The following is a 19,104-nucleotide window of genomic DNA, read 5'->3' as shown; positions in this document are numbered from 1 at the left end:
AAAATCACATAAGATTAAAAGGTAAGCCAGTTTGGTGTAATGATTAAGGCATCAGGCTAGAAATAGGGAGTTCTAGTCCTGTCTGAGGCACCAAGACAGCCAGTCCCACACATTCAGCTCTAAGAAGATGACAATGGCAATCAAAGTATAAAAAGCTTGGCAAGAAAGCTGCAGGGCCTTACCTAAGCACTTTCTAGGAGTCAAAACTAATTCAAAGATACACACACACACACAAACACACACACACACGCAAAACAACAGCAGAAATTTTGTTTGCTAGTAGCTATTATTCTGTGCATTAAGCTATGTAAATAGGATGTGTAGAGTTACAGTTATATTTACAGTTACTACATTTGTCTAATCGTCTGTCTGTCTACCTATCTATCGTCTGTCTATCTATCTATCATCACCTGCCTGCCTGCCTGCCTGCCTGCCTGCCTGCCTGCCTGCCTACCTACCTACCTACCTATCTATGTCAGGGGTGTCAAACTCAAGATCCAGGGGCAGGATCTGGCCCACGGGGCCACCCTGGAAACAGCGAAGGATCGGCCCGCAGTGCCTCTGTCAGTGAAAATGGAGCCTGGGAAGACTGCACACAGCCCTTCTGAGCTTCATTTTCGCTGACAGAGGGCAGCAGGAGGGTTCGCTGGCAGAGGGCTGCAGGTACCCTCGCCATGAATGATGTAGAGCTGGCCACGCCCACCCTGGCCACGCCTCTTCCAGCCCCCCAAGGTCAAACACAACCCTGATGCGGCCCTCAGTGTCACCCCTGATCTATGTTATATAGCCACGCATCGCACATGTGGTTTTGGTCAGGGAACAATAAAAACAGAACAATAAAGATACATTTAAAATAAACATAGAAAACAAGAAATATACTTATAACAGAAGTAAGTAAGAGTGTTTAAAAACTTTTATATAATAAAGGCATTTTGTGGGCTCTCTATTTCTAAGGGATCTTGAGACTTGCTAGAAAGATCATGTCTTGAGAGCTTTCTAAATGGCCAAGAGGATTGAGGCTAATCTTAATTCATTTGAGAGTGAATGGGTAGGAACGGAACTAGAAGAGGCACCAATAATAGAGAATATGTTAATGCAGGGTTGACCTGTGGGGTCTTTTGTGCTTTCTGAGTTTGGTTATTTTCTTGCAACACTTTCATTACTCAACTAGGTAACATCAATACTAACCAAGCTTAGAAGAGGCTGATAGGCCGTCTAATCAAATCTTCTGCTTGTTCAAAAAGAAGATGGGTTGACCAGAAAGGCCATTGTCCCCTTTTTGGTTACCCATGGGTGTTTTCTTCTCTTGGTCTGGAGCAACAACAGACAATGTGTGTGAACTTTAAAATACCATATTTTTCGGAGTATAAGATACACCGGAGTATAAGACCCACTAAGATTTTGAAGAGGCAAATTAAGAAAAAAGTTTTTGCACTCTGCAGACCTCCTAAAACAGTCCATTTTTCATGAAAACTGTTTGTTGTCAAACGAAGGGCATGCATAGCCTTTAGGAGGCTTATAGAGTGTTCCTGGATCCGGGGGGCGGGGGCAAAAACGAGCAAAAAAGTGTCCATTTTCCGCTCATTTTTTCCCTCCCTAGCCCCCAGCAGCACTCTGGAAGCCTCCTAAAAGCTATTCATGGCCATTTTGGTGAAGGGGGCAGGGTTTTGGGAGGCCAAAATTTTTTGAGGGAAAAAGGTGCGTCTGTCAGCACTCCTCCATTGAATAATTAGGAAAGAAAACCACGAGACTCCATTGATAGAAATCAAGTGTACTTTTACTAATTATAAATGATTAGAAGCGTAGCAAAGCGAAAGACTGATTATTTAGGCGCGAAAGCGATTGATATATAGACTAACCCATTCCCCACCCCTTGGCATCCCAGTTACAGTCCAATCATAATTCTCCCAAGTGTCAGGTGTGAGATAACTTTGAAAGGCATCACCCAGATGGAATGTCGGTGCCGTTGGCCTTGGCGGGAAACCTCTTCCGCATGCGCAGCAAGAGAGGCAGCAAACTCCAGGATCCTCCTCCAGCACAATTAGTATTCCCCTCCCAAATACCATGCCCCCCTCCCCCGTTTCAATGGCAGCCGAAGCAGCAGCAAAGCAGAGGCTGACAGCGTCTTAATACTCTTTAAAATATGGTACTTGGTTTTGCCATTTGGACAGGGAAAACCAGAGTGAGATGCAGGAGCCCACCAAATGGCTCATTTGACTGGGGGCTGGGTGGTTGCAGTTAATTGGTTTTTTAACATTTTAATTTTTATTTTCTATGTTGTTAGTTGCGAAGTCGTGTCCGATCCAACAAATGTGTATAATTCTGTCTTACAGGAAAGCCCAAATCTACTCCTTCTCCAAGATCCCAGCAAGCCACCTCCTGCCTTGGTGTTTAGTTGCCAAACTGGTGTCGGGACAACCAATTTTGCCATGGTCTTAGGAACCCTGGTCCACTATCACCGTAAAGGTGGCCTACAAAAACAAGAGTAAGAGCTTTGTAGCTTCTCCTACTTGGATGAAATGAAATGGGGATTATGGATTAATCATGATTATTTATAGGCATTGAAGATCTGCTTACATCAATTAGGAATAGTTCTGTTCCTAACTTAGGGATGTTGTATCACAAAATGAGAGGAATTAAAAACCTTTTCCCCTTATATATATTTAGGATATTATCTCAGTGAAGCATTGATTGAACTGCATTGTTTACATAATGATTGACAATTTTCTGTTTTAGGTATCATCCAAAATGCAAGGTTTCTGAATATCTGTAAGGATGTTAAATAGATGGCTTGGGAAACTTTTATTGAGCAGTATTTTATATACAACATTAAGAGAACAAAATATTTTGATCTTGATTCCATCCCTCTGTTTATGCAGCCTAGAACTGTGATGGCTTTTTTTTGGCAGGTGCTGCGCATGCTGCTGAAAAAGCCAACACAGTTCTAGGCTGCATAAACAGAGGGATGGAATCAAGATCACTTGAAGTGTTAATACTATTTTATAATGCCTTGGTAAGGCCACACTTGGAATACTGCATTCAGTTTTGGTCGCCACAATGTAAAAAAGATGTTGAGACTCTAGAAAAAGTGGAGAGAAAACCAACGAAGAAGATTAGGGGACTGGCGGCTAAAACATATGAAGAACGGTTGCAGGAACTGCAATGTCTAATGAAAAGAAGGACCAGGAGTGACATGATAGTAGTGTTCCAATATCTGAGAGATTGCCATAAAGAAGAGGAAGTCAAACTATTATCCCAAACACCCGAGGATAGAACAAGAAGCAATGAGTAGAAACCAATCAAGGAGAAAACCAGCTTAGAACTGAGGAGAAATTTCCTGATCGTTAGAACAATTAATCAGTGGAACAGCTTTTCTCCAGAAGTTCTGAATGCTCCAACACTGGAAGTTTTTAAGAAGATGTTGGATAACCATTTGTTTGAAGTGGTGTAGAGTTTCCTGCCTAAGCAGGGGTTGGATTAGAAGACCTCCAAGGTCCATTCCAACTCTGTTATTCTATTCTATTTTCTGTATGGGCATCAAGATTTCATGTTTGATCAAGATGAATACTATAGGTAAAGGTAAAGGTTCCCCTCGCACATATATGCTAATCGTTCCTGACTCTAAGGGGTGGTGCTCATCTTTGTTTCAAAGCCGAAGAGCCAGCACTGTCTGAAGAAACATGCTAGTCATGTGGCCGGCATGAATGATATGACTTCTTTTTAAATGAAATTTTATTTAATTGCGGTAGTACCAACCAATATAGTAATAATACACCAAATGTAAAAGATTGTATATAAACAAATTCTTTGCTTCAAGTAGGAGCTTGTATTTTTTTTCTTTAACTAAGTGGTATTTGTGAGAGCAGCATGAAGTGCATCACATAATTTTAATAAAAGCAAAATTAGAAAGTTTGTTAAACTGTTGTGCGATTCCATGCATTAAGGCATATCTTTAACATTATCCAATCACAGCCTTCCACAGTCTCCCAAATATTCACCCAGGGAACAATTTCGGATTATTCAGAACTTCATTGGCATGGTACCCAACGGGCAACAGATAGTGGAAGAGGTGAGTGAAACTAATTGTATATTGTTCCTTTAGCCTCAGTGATCTTCTTTGTGCTTCATTGCCCCTTATTCCCATTGAGGATAATTAATGTCTCTGACAGGGTTACTTGTCTCAATCTGTGACAGCCTCTGATAAAGATTGGGACACTCTACAAATTGAGCAGACGAACACAGAAGTTACACAGACAAATTCATGGTGCCCTTCTTTAAATGAAGTATCATATAGTTTATGTGTGTGTGAGAGAGATTACAATTCTCTGTGTTTGATTATATTAATTGTAGGAGATGACTATGCAGAGCTAGGGTCAAATTCATCATCAGTCATGAGTCCCTGCATGGACACAAAGAGATCTAAATCCAGCCTATCTTGAATGCCTCCTTAATTCCCGCTCATTTCCCTTGACCATTAATAGCTCAGATTCTTGTACAGAGCTTAAGGTTGCAATAAATCTTCAGACTCATTTGAACTGCCTGAATCTCCTAATTTCCCTGGTGTTTGACATTAATGTAGCCATTAATGAGAAAAAGAGCCTGATTGTACAAAAAGAAATATTGAGTTCTCTCCAGTTTGACTGAAAGACAACCTGCCTCAACTTGGATGCTCATCCAGAGGTTTTGGGGACTGCAGTTCCCAGAATTCCGAGTATTCAGAGTTGAAAGAGGCTGTGAGATTGGAGAAAGTTGTCCAAAATAGTGATGTTTTATTGAAGAAACTGTCTGAAGACATGGAAGTGGGTGTTTATGTAAAAAGTAAACTAAGATAGAGATTACATTTTTAATGGAAGAGTTATTTAGCATGTGTAGCATAATAGTTAATTTGGCCCTGTAAGGGATTAAAATGCTAAAACTCCATTCCTTCTTCTATCCGTTTGTCTATTTTTCAGTAAGCTAAAGCTTTTTATGCTGAGGTTTTTTTCAAATGGACATTTTTCATTTTAGCTGTGCCTTTATGTCAGCATTTTGAGTAAAGGGAAAAAGGAAGGGTGCATTTTTGAGAGGGGGAGAAATTGAGTTTCTTCTCCAAACCCATTTAATTTATTCGTATGTCCTATTTCTTAACCACCCATCTCCCACAAAAATGATTAGAAAGTGTCCTCCATTTCTTGAGGTTTTCCCACCCTACTTCATTGGTACAAAATTCTGAAGGTGTATAGAGATTGAAGGTGCTTGTGGTTGCCCATGTCTCATTCCAGTTTAAAAAAAAATAGATTCCAGGTGATCATTAACAGAAGACACTGATAAAATAGAAATACAATTGAAGAGAATGAAATCCTCTCTCTCAATAGATTTTGACTTTCTCTCTTTGGCCTTCAAAGGTGGATGCTGCCATTGTCTTGTGTTCAGAAATGCATGATGTGAAGGAAGCCATCTATGAATACAAGAGGAAATTGGAAGGGATTGGAGAAGATGATCAAAACCAGGTATTTGTAGTTCATTTTAAATGGCGACAGGATCCATGGCACTAGGCCTTGGCTTAGGACAGGTTGCTTAGCAACTGTTCAAAGTTACACTGGAGCAGGGGTGGGTTCCAGCCAGCACTACTGCTGGTTCGCTCGTGTGCGTGCTTCATGTGCGTGCATGTGCAGTGCAATTAAAATTGTTCTGCGCAGAACAAGATGGTGATGTCAATGGTGCCGACTGGGGAACCGGTTTGGGGGCATGGCAGGCCTGGGTCGTTGCTGGTTCTAGTGACCCAGGCCATCAAACCACTACCAGTTCAGCTGAACCGGTCCGAACTGGTAGTAATCCACCACTGCACTGGACCTTGAAAAAGGGACTTACACCCTGCTTTCAAAGTTCTGATGTCTGTCCCACCACAGTCACACGACCACAATTTTTGACATTTTTGCCAGAAACTGATGTTTACTTCCGGCAAAAACTGCCCCATAGCAAACAATAGGTTTACTTAATGACCATGGTATTCACTTAACCAGCACTGTGTTGACTTAACAACCACCCAAAAATGGTCATAATGAGGTCCGATCTCATGATATCACCAACATAATTACGACCATAATTGCAGGGCTGAAATGGCAGTTGTAACCTGAGTTTTCTAATAATAATAATAATCAGATAAAATAATCAGATAAAAATTTAGATATAATTCTTGGCCTTCATGCACATTCATCTGTCTTGTTAAGTAAAGTCAATAGGGCTACAATTGTACAGGCAATGTGGAGGTTGAAGTTGAGAAATTATATCTCGTAATGAGTTCCTTACGGGTTCGAACCAGGCAGATACATTCAAAAGGATCATAGCCAGAAATTTTCTGATGATCTAATCTCCGGCATTTCCAATTAACAATCTCATGTAATAGATGATAGGGAAAAATCTGTTTCAGATTCTGGAGGACTGATGGCAATTTTACTAGATGATGTTGAGTAGTATTGTTTTAAGAAAACACCCTGTCTTAATGTCCAGATGCCTTGACGTTCACTTCAGCCATTATAAATCAAACCTGGATTCAAGGGAATTAAAGGATAGATAGATTCCCAGGTCAGAAGGAGTTGTTTTGTATTCTTGTTATGATTAACAGTGCAGTTTTTTTCAAGTATAGGTAGTCCTCAAATTACGAATACAATTGAGCCCCAAATCTATGTTGCTGAGTGCGGTATTTGTTAAGTCAATTTTACCTCATTTTATGATCTTCCTTGCCATTGTTGTTAAGAGAATCACTGATTTTAGATTAGTAACATGGTTGCTAAGTGAATCTGTTTCTGTTGCTGGTCAGAAGGTAGCAAAAGAGGAGTATATGATACTGCAACTGTCACAAATTCGAGTCCGTTGCCAAGCTTCCAAATTTTGATCACCTGACCATGGGGATGCTGCAATGGTCATAAGTGTGAAAAATAGTCATAGATCACTTTGTTCCGTGCTGTTTTAATTTTGGACAGTCCCTAATGAACCTTACAACAGTTCAGGAGACTTATAATTGTGTCAGAGTATGTGTGTTGCTCGTTTATGTAATCCTCAAATTCAGAGATTCTCTTAAGAGAAATGATAAATTTGCTAATTATTTCAACTTGCTGTTTTATTTATTGGCATGCTATATTCTGTGAAGCCTTTCATGCACTTTACTTTTCTTAGCCAACCTGTTAGCTAAATCACTTGCTTTGTGATTTAGTGACTTGTATTTGATTACCCCAAATAAGTTCATACTTTTACTGTGTATCATGAATATTTCTGTCTGCCAATTGGTTTATTTTTTTATTTTTGTTGGGAGTGAGAGAAGTGGTTTTCTGTTGCAACATGTTCCATCATCAAACAGTAACAAAAAGACTTTGTAAAACTGAAAAAAGGAAGTTAAAAGAGAGACATGTGGCTTTAATTCTTCTTTTAAAAGCGCTTTCCTCCTACCATGCCTAAAGACATATAAACAGGATAGACTATAAAATTCTTAAGGTGTAAAAGATGACTATAAACAAAGAACTGTTTGTCCTGAAAGCCAGAAAGTTTTCCACTGGATAAATGTTTATCCAGAATATCACAAAACTATTTTGATTTTCCAAGTGAACTCTTGAGAGTTGATGCAAAATCTTTGCTCTTAATTTTTTTTATCACTGTTGTGATTTATTCTTCTTGCAAAGTATCATGCTTAAAATGGAATTGGGCCTCAGCCTCTGTGCACTGGGCATGAGAAGGAAGATGTAAAGCCTTGATGGTGAACCTATGCATGCCTGAAGTGGCATGCGGAGCCATGTCGCCTGGCATGTGTGGCATCTCCAGTTCCTCTTCAGGGTTTCTGGTGCATATGTGCATGCGACGATCAGCTGGCTTTCGTGCGTGTGGCAGTGCTGTAAACTGAAGAGCTGATCTTCCATTTTCCGGCGCAAGTATGCGCGCAGGTCAGCTGATCATTGTGTGTGCATGCGTGCCAGTAACTGGAAGACTAGCTGGCTTGTGCGCACCCTGGAACCTGGAAGTTCATTTTCCAGTGTGCGCATGCCTTCTGGGCAGCTCCTCTTCTGGATTGTGTCTCCGATGAGTGTGCACTCCCTTTTTGGCACTCGATGCTGAAATGGTTCACCACCACTGTTGTAGAGTGACTATTAAGCCCATCAAGAGAACTTTTTGTATCAGATAGCCCATATGCCTTAGTTAGGTCTTGTTTTTCCTCTCTGGCTTTTTCAGCCTAATTTCATTGTATTGCAGGACTCAGTAACTCAGTTCCTCAAGGCTCTATGCTCCTGTGACATCCCTTATGACATGCATACAACACCCTGACCCCATTTAATATTTAAAAATGACTGAAATATCATGAGATTGCCAAGTTCTTCAAGACTTTGTTATTGCATAAAGTTGTTCGGGGCGAAATTCTTTTGAAGATTTCATCATTCTTTTATAAGAAGTCTGACACCTCGTAAGCAGGATCTCTAATCTTGAAATAGTTCATCCATTAAAAAAAATATTATTATAATGGATTAACAAGGCGTTGAAAGGATGACTAACTCCTTCAGTACTGTTCTGACCTAGGCTTCCAAAAACCACGAAGCAGACTCCTTGTCCCGACAAAACCCCTTTTTATTAAGCTAATGTGAATTCCTCTCATTCACATCCAGCAATGTCCCAGCAAACAGTCTTTCAAGGCTGAATTTACAGCCACAGACCTTATCAGGCTTGGAGAGCTGCCAGGCCGATATCTTCGCAAGGCTGTACAAGAAAATAATTGTCAAGGTATTGTGTACTAGGACCGTGGGCTATGGCCGGGATGACTGAGGCGGAGACAGGAATAAAGAGGCTAACGAGTTTATTCCTCAATGTAACAAGCTAACAGTGTGGAATCGGCTTCAGACAGGAACAGCGGCTTCTCATCTGACAGCTCCCTTTTTATACTCGGAGCTGTCAGATGGTAAGCCAATCAGCTGTCGAATAACTCCCGCTTAAAGAGCCGAGGTGGCGCAGTGGTTAAATGCAGCACTGCAGGCTACTTCAGCTGACTGCAGTTCTGCAGTTCAGCTGTTCAAATCTCACCGGCTCAGGGTTGACTCAGCCTTCCATCCTTCCGAGGTGGGTAAAATGAGGACCCGGATTGTTGTTGGGGGCGATATGCTGACTCTGTAAACCGCTTAGAGAGGGCTGAAAGCTCTATGAAGCGGTATATAAGTCTAACTGCTATTAAACACAACTTTATTGAGCATGCTCAGAACGTGACACAAGGAGTCTCTGAGAGTCACAAAGGAATCTTCACACTAATGAAATGAACAAATTTTCCCCTGCAAACTCTACTCCCCTTTCCTCTATTCACCATCTACCTCAAGAGTCGGCCCTTGTTCCTTAACTGTTCCCTTCTCCTGGCAGCTCTACGCATGCGCACATTGGGAACAGGCTCCAGCTGTTCTTTTGCCCCACTGATCTCTGACTCAAGGCAGCTGATAACTGTCAGACGGCCCTGGCCCCATCTCTGCCTCCGATGCAGAGCCCTCATCAGAGCCTTCCCCAGACTGGTCCATGTTCCTCCCCAACTTCCTAACTGTCTGAGTCTGCCACCAATCCTGCTGGACGCTGGCAGGCCACAACAAGTACAGGATATTTAGTGTTATGTTCCCAACTAACCCTTGTAGTAACTTCGATTGAGAGATGGAGTTATGCTATGGTCAGTTGGCTGACCTTGCCAAGTGATAGGTGAGAGCTTTATTTCAATCAGTGTGAAGAGACTTTTTTTTAGATTCTTAGTCTTGCTTCTGCTTAAGGTGAACAGAGGAAGCTCAAAACTGTTCATCTTTTGCCAACGGTTTGATAAAGTGATTGCATGTCAGGACTGACTCAGGGCCTTCTATCTTGCACAATGAAAGAGCAACTAGCACCACTCCATTTCACATTCAGAAGCTTGACCGGTCACCATTTATACCTATGAACAGTATAGTATATCCTTTATTTTCATTGTACATCATGTATACAACGAAATTGGTTTTAGTCTCACTGGTGCAATCCATGACAAAAAATACAAACAACATAAATAGTATAAAGAATAATCCCTATCCAAGTAATTGTGGGGCGGGGGGTGTAGAAGCAAAAACTAGTCATACATTTCTGCATGTGCATGGAGAGATTGTGGTTGTGTTTAAGAGCCTGACAGCCCAAGGATAGAAACTATTTTTAAACCTTCATAGCGCTTAAGAATAAGCTCATGAATGAAAGGTTCAGCTACACTGCATACTTTATTCTTTCCACTAGCAGAAAGAAATAAGTAAGGAGGTAAGGAGAAAAAAATTGGGGCAGGAGGATGGCTGCTTTAGTTGCTGCTTTATTTTGCCTAGTCATAGAGCCAGCCCAAGGGATTCTAAGTTTTATTTAGCCATAGATAAGAGTTTAGGCAGTCATCCATTTTTGAATAAACACCTCACCTGGTTTCAATGCGGGGAATAAAGATAGTATCTACAGGTTACAACCTTACAACCATTCACTTAGTGACAATTTGAAGTCAGGAGCCACAGTGGCGCAGTGGTTAGAGTGCAGTACTGCAGGCTACTTCTGCTGACTGCCAGCTGCCTGCAATTTGCCAGTTTAAATCTCGCGAGGGTCAAGGTTGACTCAGCCTTCCCTCCTTCTGAGGTGGGTAAAATGAGGACCCAGATTGTTGGGGACTATAGGCTGACTATAGACCGCTTAGAGAGGGCTGTAAAAGCACTGTGAAGCAGAGTGTAAGTCTTATTGCAATTGCTACAGTGACACTGAAAAAAGGGATTTAACACCATTTTTCACAATTACAACGGTTGCAGCATGTCCATGATCACATGATCAAAATTCAGACACTTGGCAACTGATTCATATTTATGAGGGTTGCTGTGTCCTGGGGTCATGTGATCTCCTTTTGTGACCTTATGATAAGTAAAGTCGGGGGGGGGGGAGGGGGAAGATGCCAGACTTACTTAACAATTGCAGTGATTCACTTAACAACTGTGGCAAGAAAGGTTGTAAAATGGGGGGGAACTCACCTAAAAATTGTCTTGCTTAGCAACAGAAATGTTGGACTGAATTGTCATTGTAAGTTGGGTACTATCTGTACAGCATATTACGGCTCCATCCAAACTCCTGAGAGAAAGTAGTTTAGAAACGTGCTAAATAATATTTTCCCCAGATCTGTGAATTATTCGGGACTTAGCCATTTCTTTGGAGAGTAGATCTAAAGTTACTATCTCTACTGTGATGTGAGATTTTTTTTCCCAAGTTGAAATTCACCTGCTGGGGTCCTCTTCTTGTTTTGTTGTTCTGAGCAGTGGTTTTGTGAGAATAATTGAGCTTTTCTTTTGAAGCGATTTTCAGGTTGTCCTCACAGCATGCAGTGTATGTTTTCACCGGCCCTAAAAGATCAGCCTTTGGAAGTCACTTTACTTATAAACACAGTTAATGTTTATATGAAAATCAAGCAGAGGAGCAGCTCTTCTTAAACAATGGAATATTTTTTCTTGAAAAAAATCCTTTTGTCATCCTCATGAAAAGCAGCAGAACACATACTGGGTTTTCCCAAAAATAAGACAGGGTCTTATTTTCTTTTGACCCCGCCAAAAAAGGTGCTTTGCCTTATTTTCAGGAAGGTCTTACTATTTTTGTGGTGCAGGAGGTGGCAAGCGTGGTCACCTCATGGCTGCTGCCGTGTTGCAATATTTTCAGGGAAGGGCTTATTTTCGGGGAAGGGCTTATTTTAGCGCATGCACTCAAAAGCCCGATTGGGCTTATTATCCGGAGAGGTCTTATTTTCAGGGAAACAGGGTATATCTGTGACACGTGACAGGTCTCTAAGCCAAATGAGGGCTGACAGAATTCTTGCTGTCCTTGTTACTTCCTGGGGCTGCAAAAATTGGAGCAAAATATCCCCACAATTTATTGTTATGCTATCTTTATGTGATAGGCTGTATGCAAGTTATGGAGACTTGATGTATACCTAATGCAGTCTTTCTTTAATAAATAAAAGCTAGCTTTATAAAATGCATAATTTATATCTAAATGTATGATAGGATCTCAGTAAATATCTTTTCAAGGGAAACCATAAAGCATTAAAAAAATTATTTTGGGGGCGGGGCGGGGAAACATAACTAGGATAGACTAGCGAAGGTAAGGAAATAAGATCAGATACTAAATTATATTTGGGTTTGCGGAAATACCATCCCAAGGAAACATAAACTGAGTTTTGAAATATACACCAACAACAATAGAAAAAGAAGGGAAGAGAGGAGAGAATGAAAGGGGAAAGAAGAAAGAGGTAAGGAGAGGAGGATGGAAGGGAGAGAAAGAGAAGGAGAGAGGGTAGGAAGGGGATGAGGAAAAGTAGGAGAAAGGGAAGGGAAGAAGGAAGGGGAAGGAAGAAAGTAGAGAAGGGCGGGAAAGAGAAAAGAAAGGAAAAACAAGATGGTGTTACAACAGGAGAAAGGGATGGTAAATAAAGCAACCCAAACTGTATATTATAATTTATTAAATGAAATAATAAATGTATAAGAATGATAAATGTAAAGAAGAATAACAATTATGTGAATGTATACTTAAAATGGTATGTAAGAAATAAAAAAATAAAAAATTCTTAGAAAAAATTAAAAAAAATAAAACTGTTGCAGATCTCTGCGTTTGAGAGCAATGAGATTTTAATAGTTGGATTTGTGCCATCACTATCATTTATTTTAACATGTGGATGGAAACAGCCTGTGCAGGAAAATATTTCTAAGTGTGTTTCTTAAATCTCTTTGATAAATGACTTTAGGGCAGATTTTTCTCGGAGGATAACAAGTAAATATTAATGAAAGGCAATTATATAACCTAAGAATCCAATGGATCCTTGCCAAGTTCTCTCTTTCTCAAAGCCAAATTAAACCTTTCTGAGTTTGTTCAAGATCTGTTTTGTCCATACAGAGCCATATAGAGCCAATGTAATTAAAAAAACCTAGAGGTAGATTAGGATTATTTTATCTAAATTGCCACACAGTTTTGAAATTCATGGTATGGTATTAATAGAACATTAGCACTGAGCTTAGCTTACATCACAGAAATTGACAGGAGGATACAGTTTGTAGCAGATAATGGAGACCATGATTTTGCTCTTATGTTTCTTGGAGGGACAATGGTGCTTTCCGAAGTTGAGTTATCCAAAAATAGAGCTCTTTGGCAGAATCTTGATTGGAATCTTCACAAAATGGCTGCTGAGAGATTCACTTAGTCACAAGATGCCCGTCGCAGTGACATAAACATGTACCAATTTGCTGGCAACTCCGTAGACCAGAATATTTTGAACTCCCCCTTGGTCTTTTTTATTTTCTAAGATTTCTGAGGTTCAATTAGATTTCTAGAAATAAAACAAGGTGGTTTTTTGCTTGCTTACTTTTTAAAACTATTTTAAATTTCTTTTTAATGATAGATATATGTCTGTGATGTCATCATGATTTGAGAAGCATCTCAAATTATTACTGCTAAATTATTTTCTTCAAAGATATTTAGGGTGTGTTCGTTGTAGCATAGTGTTAAGTAATAATTTACATTGAGAGGCAAATTTACAAATTCATTTGCCTCTCTCTCTCTCTCTCTCTCTCTCTCTCCCTCTCCCTCTCCCTCTCCCTCTCCCTCTCCCTCTCCCTCTCTCCCTCTCTCCCTCTCTCCCTCTCTCCCTCTCTCTCCCTTCTCTATGCATAAATACAGTTGTTCATTGAATAAGTTAGATGCTGAAAAGTGTATATTTTCCATTTAGCATTCCATAAGCTATATACAATTACCTGGATTGTTATATCTGTTTGCTTTGTAGAAGAACAGCACCAAAGAGTGTTTCCTTCAGAAGACATTACAGAGACTTGAACGCTACTTCTTCTTGATTGCTTTCAATTATTACCTTCATGAACAGGTGAGTGTACCTCCATGAATCATCATCTTGCAATGTGCACCCCTGCTGCAGACAAGTGACTCATAACAATCATGTTTGGCCATGTATTGTCTCAAAGGTCCATCTCTTCCTTCATGGTTTATCAGGGTATAGTTCATATGATCAGATATACTGTAACTAAATTACATCTCCCATTAACTCAATACGCAGTAAGTAAATGAGGGAAACGGCACTTTGTTCTGACTACAGTAGAGCATTACATCATGCCTACCCATGTTACAGTTCATTATTCCATAGACTGGGGCTGTGGGGTGTGGGTGTGGTGGGGGAGCCTGTGGAGATTGGGGAAGGCACAGGCGGCAGAAATGGAGTAGAAAGGTAGGGCGCGCTGGGGGGGGGGAGGAGATCTGTAGACATCGGGAAGACACCCACACACACATACGTGGTAGAGACTCGAAGACCAGCTGGCCAGCAGGAGACGTGTGCACATGTGCAGTGGAGCTGGGCTGGGGCAATGGCTGGCGTGCCCGCAAAGAGGGCTCTGCGTGGCACCTGTAGCATGTGTGCCATAGGTTCATCATCACGACATTATAACATATATATGTTACCTATACAATGCCTGTTAAGGGTTGGGGTGGCTCAGTGATTAAGACACTGAGCTTGTTGATTAGAAGGTTGGCAGTTCAGCGGTTCAAATCCCTAGTGCTGTGTAAACGGAGTGAGCTCCCGTTACTTGTTCCAGCTTCTGCCAACCTAGCAGTTTGAAAGCACGTAAAAAAGCATGTAAACTGCAAGTAGAAAAATAGGAACCACCTTTGGTGGGAAGATAACAGCGTTCCATGCACCTTTGGCATTTAGTCATGCTGGCCACATGAACTATATTACAACAACCATGGAGAAGTCTTCATACAGTATTGGCTCTTCGGCTTTAAAACGGAGATGAGCACTGCCCCCTAGAGTCGAGAACAACTAGCACATATGTGCGAGGGGAACCTTTACCTTTACCTTACAATGCCTGTTAGACTTCAACTTTTTAATAATGATATTTAATATCTTAAATGATTGTATATATGTGTGAACATTAAGGTCAGTATGGCTTCTTGATGAATGTATCTCAAAGTGCCTTCTCTGCTATGATGGTCAGCCAGACTCATGTCAACGTTATTTCTTTCTGGAGCCACTTGAAGATTTGGCTTTTTATTATACTGTTGGAACTTAATAGCTACTGCCTGTCTATGGTTAATTATTGTTCCTGAAAATCTATGCCTCTCCACTATTAATCTGAAATTACCACAGTTTTATTATTTTAATATCTTTCATTTTATTTTATTTTTAACATCTATTTAATGACTTTAAACCCCCTGAGTTTCTTGAGTTATATGGGTTCTAAATAACACCTTAGCTATCATCTCTAAGCCCTGAATCAACTTCTGAATAGGCTACTTAATGGAAATTTGCTTGGCTAAATTTGGTTGAGTGCTTTCTTGTTGGGTGTGTTGAAAACTTTTAGAGTGCCATCTTGTGGCCTCTGACATTTTGCCTTTTTGTTGTTGGTTTTTTTGTTTTATTTTTTTGCACTGGTGCTTGTACCATGGAATATCCTCTCCCCTGAAATTTGTCAGGTAGCTTCTATTATATCTTCTAAATATCCATTAAATATTTGTCTTCCTGATATAGAAGTTAGATCAGAGGAAATATGCAACCAGTATGTTTCCAGGTGCAATTCAAGATGCCAGAATAGAATAGAATAACAGAGTTGGAAGGGATCTTGGAGGTCTTCTAGTCCAACCATGCTTAGACAGGAACCCTATACCCATGATGGCGAACCTATGGCACACATGCCAGAAGTGGCACATAGAGCCATCTCTGTGACCATGTAAGCCATCGTCCTAGCTCAGCTCTACCCTGCATGTACACGCTTCCCGCCAGCCAGTTGATTTTCAGGTCTCTGCCACACATGCGGGAGATGTGCACGCAGGTATGTGGGGCGTGGATGTGCTGCTCCCCCTGCACCCCATTTTTGATCCCAGGAGGTTCTAGGGCGGCCTGCTAGGCCCAAAATGGGCACAGGGGATGTGGTGCCCTCCCCCCCCCCCGTGACCCATTTTTGGTCTTAGGAGGCTACAGGGAGGTGTGCTAGGCATAAAACAGGGCGCAAGACGGGGTTTGTGCACACATGTGCAGGGGTCACGCATGCATGCGCAGGGGGCAGGACACATGGGTGTATTGTGCACACGTTGCATTATGGGTATGGGCATGTGCTTTCGGCACGCAAGGACAAAAAGGTTAGCCATCACTGCCCTATACCATTTCAGACAAATGGTTGTCCAATCTCTTCTTTAAAACATCCAGTGTTGGAGAGTGATGGTTTTCACCTTTAAAGCCCTACAAGGCTTGGGAACCAATTACCTGAGAGATCACCTTTTCCCAAGAGTCTACCCATCCATTAGATCTAGCAGAATGGACTGCTACAGATATGTTAACCATAGAGTTACCAGCTGGGAGGGATTGAAGATGGGCTTTTTCCACAGTGGCCCCTGCTCTATGGAACATCCTCCCTTTGGAGGTCAGAATGGCCTCAACCCTGTTAGCCTTTTATGAGGCCCTAAATTCCTGGCTATGTTCACAGCCTGAGGTGCTGAATGTATCAAGGGCCTCATTTCCTGGCTGTGCTATTAACTGGCCAAGTATCTCAGTTGCTTTGTATATTTCTTTTGGCTGTCTTTATTATTTTTGGTTGTTTTAATTGTAGCATATTATTTGAATTGTAATCAGAGTCAGTGACTGAAATGGACAATTATACAAACTAAATGAAGGAATCTATATATGTAAAAGCAGCTGTGGATGTGTATGTTCCAACATAACTCTGGAACGCCTCAAGCAATTTCAACCAAATTTGGTACACAATGGAAACAAATTACTCTCTGGAAACAAATACTGTGGGGGTAAGACACCCCTAGAACCCCTCGGGGTGTGTATTCTGTTAAGATACAGCCTGTTGTGCGTTAAAATTTCTACTTTACTACTATAAAATGGCTTCTACTGTGCAGTGCAGTGGAGTTGTCATGGTAATGGCTTCACAGTATTCCACAAGAGGGCTCCCTCTGATAAGGGGGAAAAATCCAACATTAGAAATTACGTTTGGTCTGGACACTTTCCCCCTATAAATAAATACCTGGGCAAAGCCAGGTTATCAGCTAGTAAATAAATACATAGATGCACCTCAGTGGTCTGAAAACCAGATCTTTTGATGAGTTGAAGTGATGACGAGTACACCCCCTGTTCCTGAAATTGTCCTTTTCTTCTTTCTTCTGGGCTGGCAGTATCCCTTGGCTTTTGCTCTCAATTTCAGTAGATGGATCTGCAGACACCCCGAGCTGTACAGACTTCAAGCCAACATGAATCTGTCAGAGCTTACAGTCACAGCGGAACACATAACTAAGGGAGTGCGGGTCCTGGTGAGTGCCCTGTGTTGTATCTTCTTAATCTTTGGATTTCTTTCTTAGTGTTCCTTCCACAGTGTGAGAGTCATTGTACTAAATAGTTCAGTTAATAGACTATTATAGCAATATTCTTGTTGCTGAGGTTGAGCTTAGTTCAGAGCTAGGACTGTTTGTTCCTCTCCGTTGCCTTGAAATTAATTTGTAATCTTCTCTAAAGTCAAGTTCTTAAGTTTCTCCCCCGGATTTGTAAGGAAAGCATTTTTTTTAAAAAAATAAATAGTAAGGGTTCAGCAAACTTGGCATATGTAGCTTACTTCTTCCATGATTTTTTGCAGAGAACACAATAAGTGTGTGTATCTCAAAACAACAGTATTTTTTTCTATCATGTAACTATAGCTGAAAGAAAAAAAATACCCTCTTGTTTTGAGATACACAAGCTTATTGTATTCTCTGCAAATGATCATGGAAGCTACATATGCAAAAGACGCTGAGCGTGTCGATCAGAAAGGTCAGTAGTTTGGCAGTTCGAATCCCTAGTGCCAGGTAACAGAGTGAGCTCCCATCACTTGTCCCAGCTTCTGCCAACCTAGCAGTTTGAAAGCACGTAAAAATGCAAGTGGAAAAATAGGGAACACCTTTGGTGGAAAGGTAACAGCTTTCTGTGCACCTTCGACGTTAGTCATGCTGGCCACATGACCAGATGTCTTTGGACAACGCTGGCTCTTTGGCTTTGAAACGGAGATGAGCACCACCCCCTAGAGTCAGGAACGTATGTATGAGGGGAACCTTTATCTTTACATTAACCATAGCTATTACTATCCTTTGCAATTTGCATTGGATGAAAGGAAACTTTTTCATGATAGATATTACGTTTATATCACTGGTGGGTTTCAAATTTTTTTAGAACCTCTTCTGTAGGTGTGCCCTGCTTTGTGGGAGTGGCTTGCCGGCCATGTGACTGGGTGGGCATGGCCAATTTGTAAAATGTGGTGAAACTCACTTAACAACGCTCTTGCTTAGCAACCAAAATGTTGGCTCAGGAACTCTGGCATTGAAGTGTGCAAGTCTTAAATCTGTCAAGTTACAAGACCCTTGCACCCCTAACCCTTTAGAAAAAAAAACCCCAGGGGTGTTCAAACTTGACAGCTTTAAGACTTGTGGACTTCAACTCCCAGAATTCCTCCTCTCGCTTTTCATCTTGATGATGTGTGGATGGGAGTGGGGAGGGAGCTTGAACTGGTTCTAAACGGCACTGCAGATTTGTGGAACCTCTTCTATAGAAGAGGTTAGAACTGGCAGGAACCCACCCCTGGTTTATATGTAAAATGAACAAAGGCTTCATAAGTTTATCACTGCTGTAGGTTGTGGATGAACGGTTTTCTCCAGATGTTCTTAGTACCGTCAAAGACATGAATGTGGCCAATTTCCGAAGAGTTCCTAAAATGCCTGTGTATGGAATGGCTCAGCCCAACTCCAAGGTAAGTGTGGTTTCTGTTAAGAGATTTTGTTGGGACCAGGTCAATCCAAACCAAATTCCCAAACTGGAATTTAAGCAAAAGCTGTACTAATGATTCTAGATGTTCCAATTTGGTACTTAATTGCAACCAGCCTATCTTCTATTTAGGGCCTATATACCAGTGGTGAGATTCAATTTTTTTTACTACCAGTTCTGTGAGCATGGCTTGGTGGGTGTGGCAGGGGAAGGATACTGTAAAATCGCCATTCCCTCCCCACTCCAGGGGAAAGATACAGCAAAATCCCCATTTCCTCCCAATCAGCTGGGACTCGGGTGGC

At 41.2% G+C, this 19,104-nt stretch overlaps 1 protein-coding gene across 3 annotated transcripts in view; it reads left to right on the top strand.

Moving 5' to 3' along the window:
• PALD1 (phosphatase domain containing paladin 1) overlaps window positions 1-19,104 on the top strand; it is a 147,195-nt gene that overhangs the window by 68,078 nt on the left and 60,013 nt on the right. For all 3 annotated transcript variants that reach the window (XM_087701987.1, XM_087701988.1, XM_087701989.1), the window contains exons 8-13: window positions 2,334-2,485; window positions 3,973-4,069; window positions 5,385-5,489; window positions 13,793-13,888; window positions 17,191-17,325; window positions 18,672-18,788. In XM_087701987.1, the coding sequence (XP_087558113.1) occupies window positions 2,334-2,485; window positions 3,973-4,069; window positions 5,385-5,489; window positions 13,793-13,888; window positions 17,191-17,325; window positions 18,672-18,788 (702 nt within the window). The remainder of the gene's footprint in view (window positions 1-2,333; window positions 2,486-3,972; window positions 4,070-5,384; window positions 5,490-13,792; window positions 13,889-17,190; window positions 17,326-18,671; window positions 18,789-19,104) is intronic.

The sequence above is a fragment of the Thamnophis sirtalis genome, unplaced genomic scaffold, assembly GCF_051295495.1.
Source record: "Thamnophis sirtalis isolate CommonGarterSnake01/CBP01778 unplaced genomic scaffold, rThaSir2_p1.2 scaffold_15, whole genome shotgun sequence".
NCBI lineage: Eukaryota > Metazoa > Chordata > Lepidosauria > Squamata > Natricidae > Thamnophis > Thamnophis sirtalis.
Note: the sequence above shows the minus strand (reverse complement) of the source record. Positions and strands in the feature narration are given on the sequence as shown.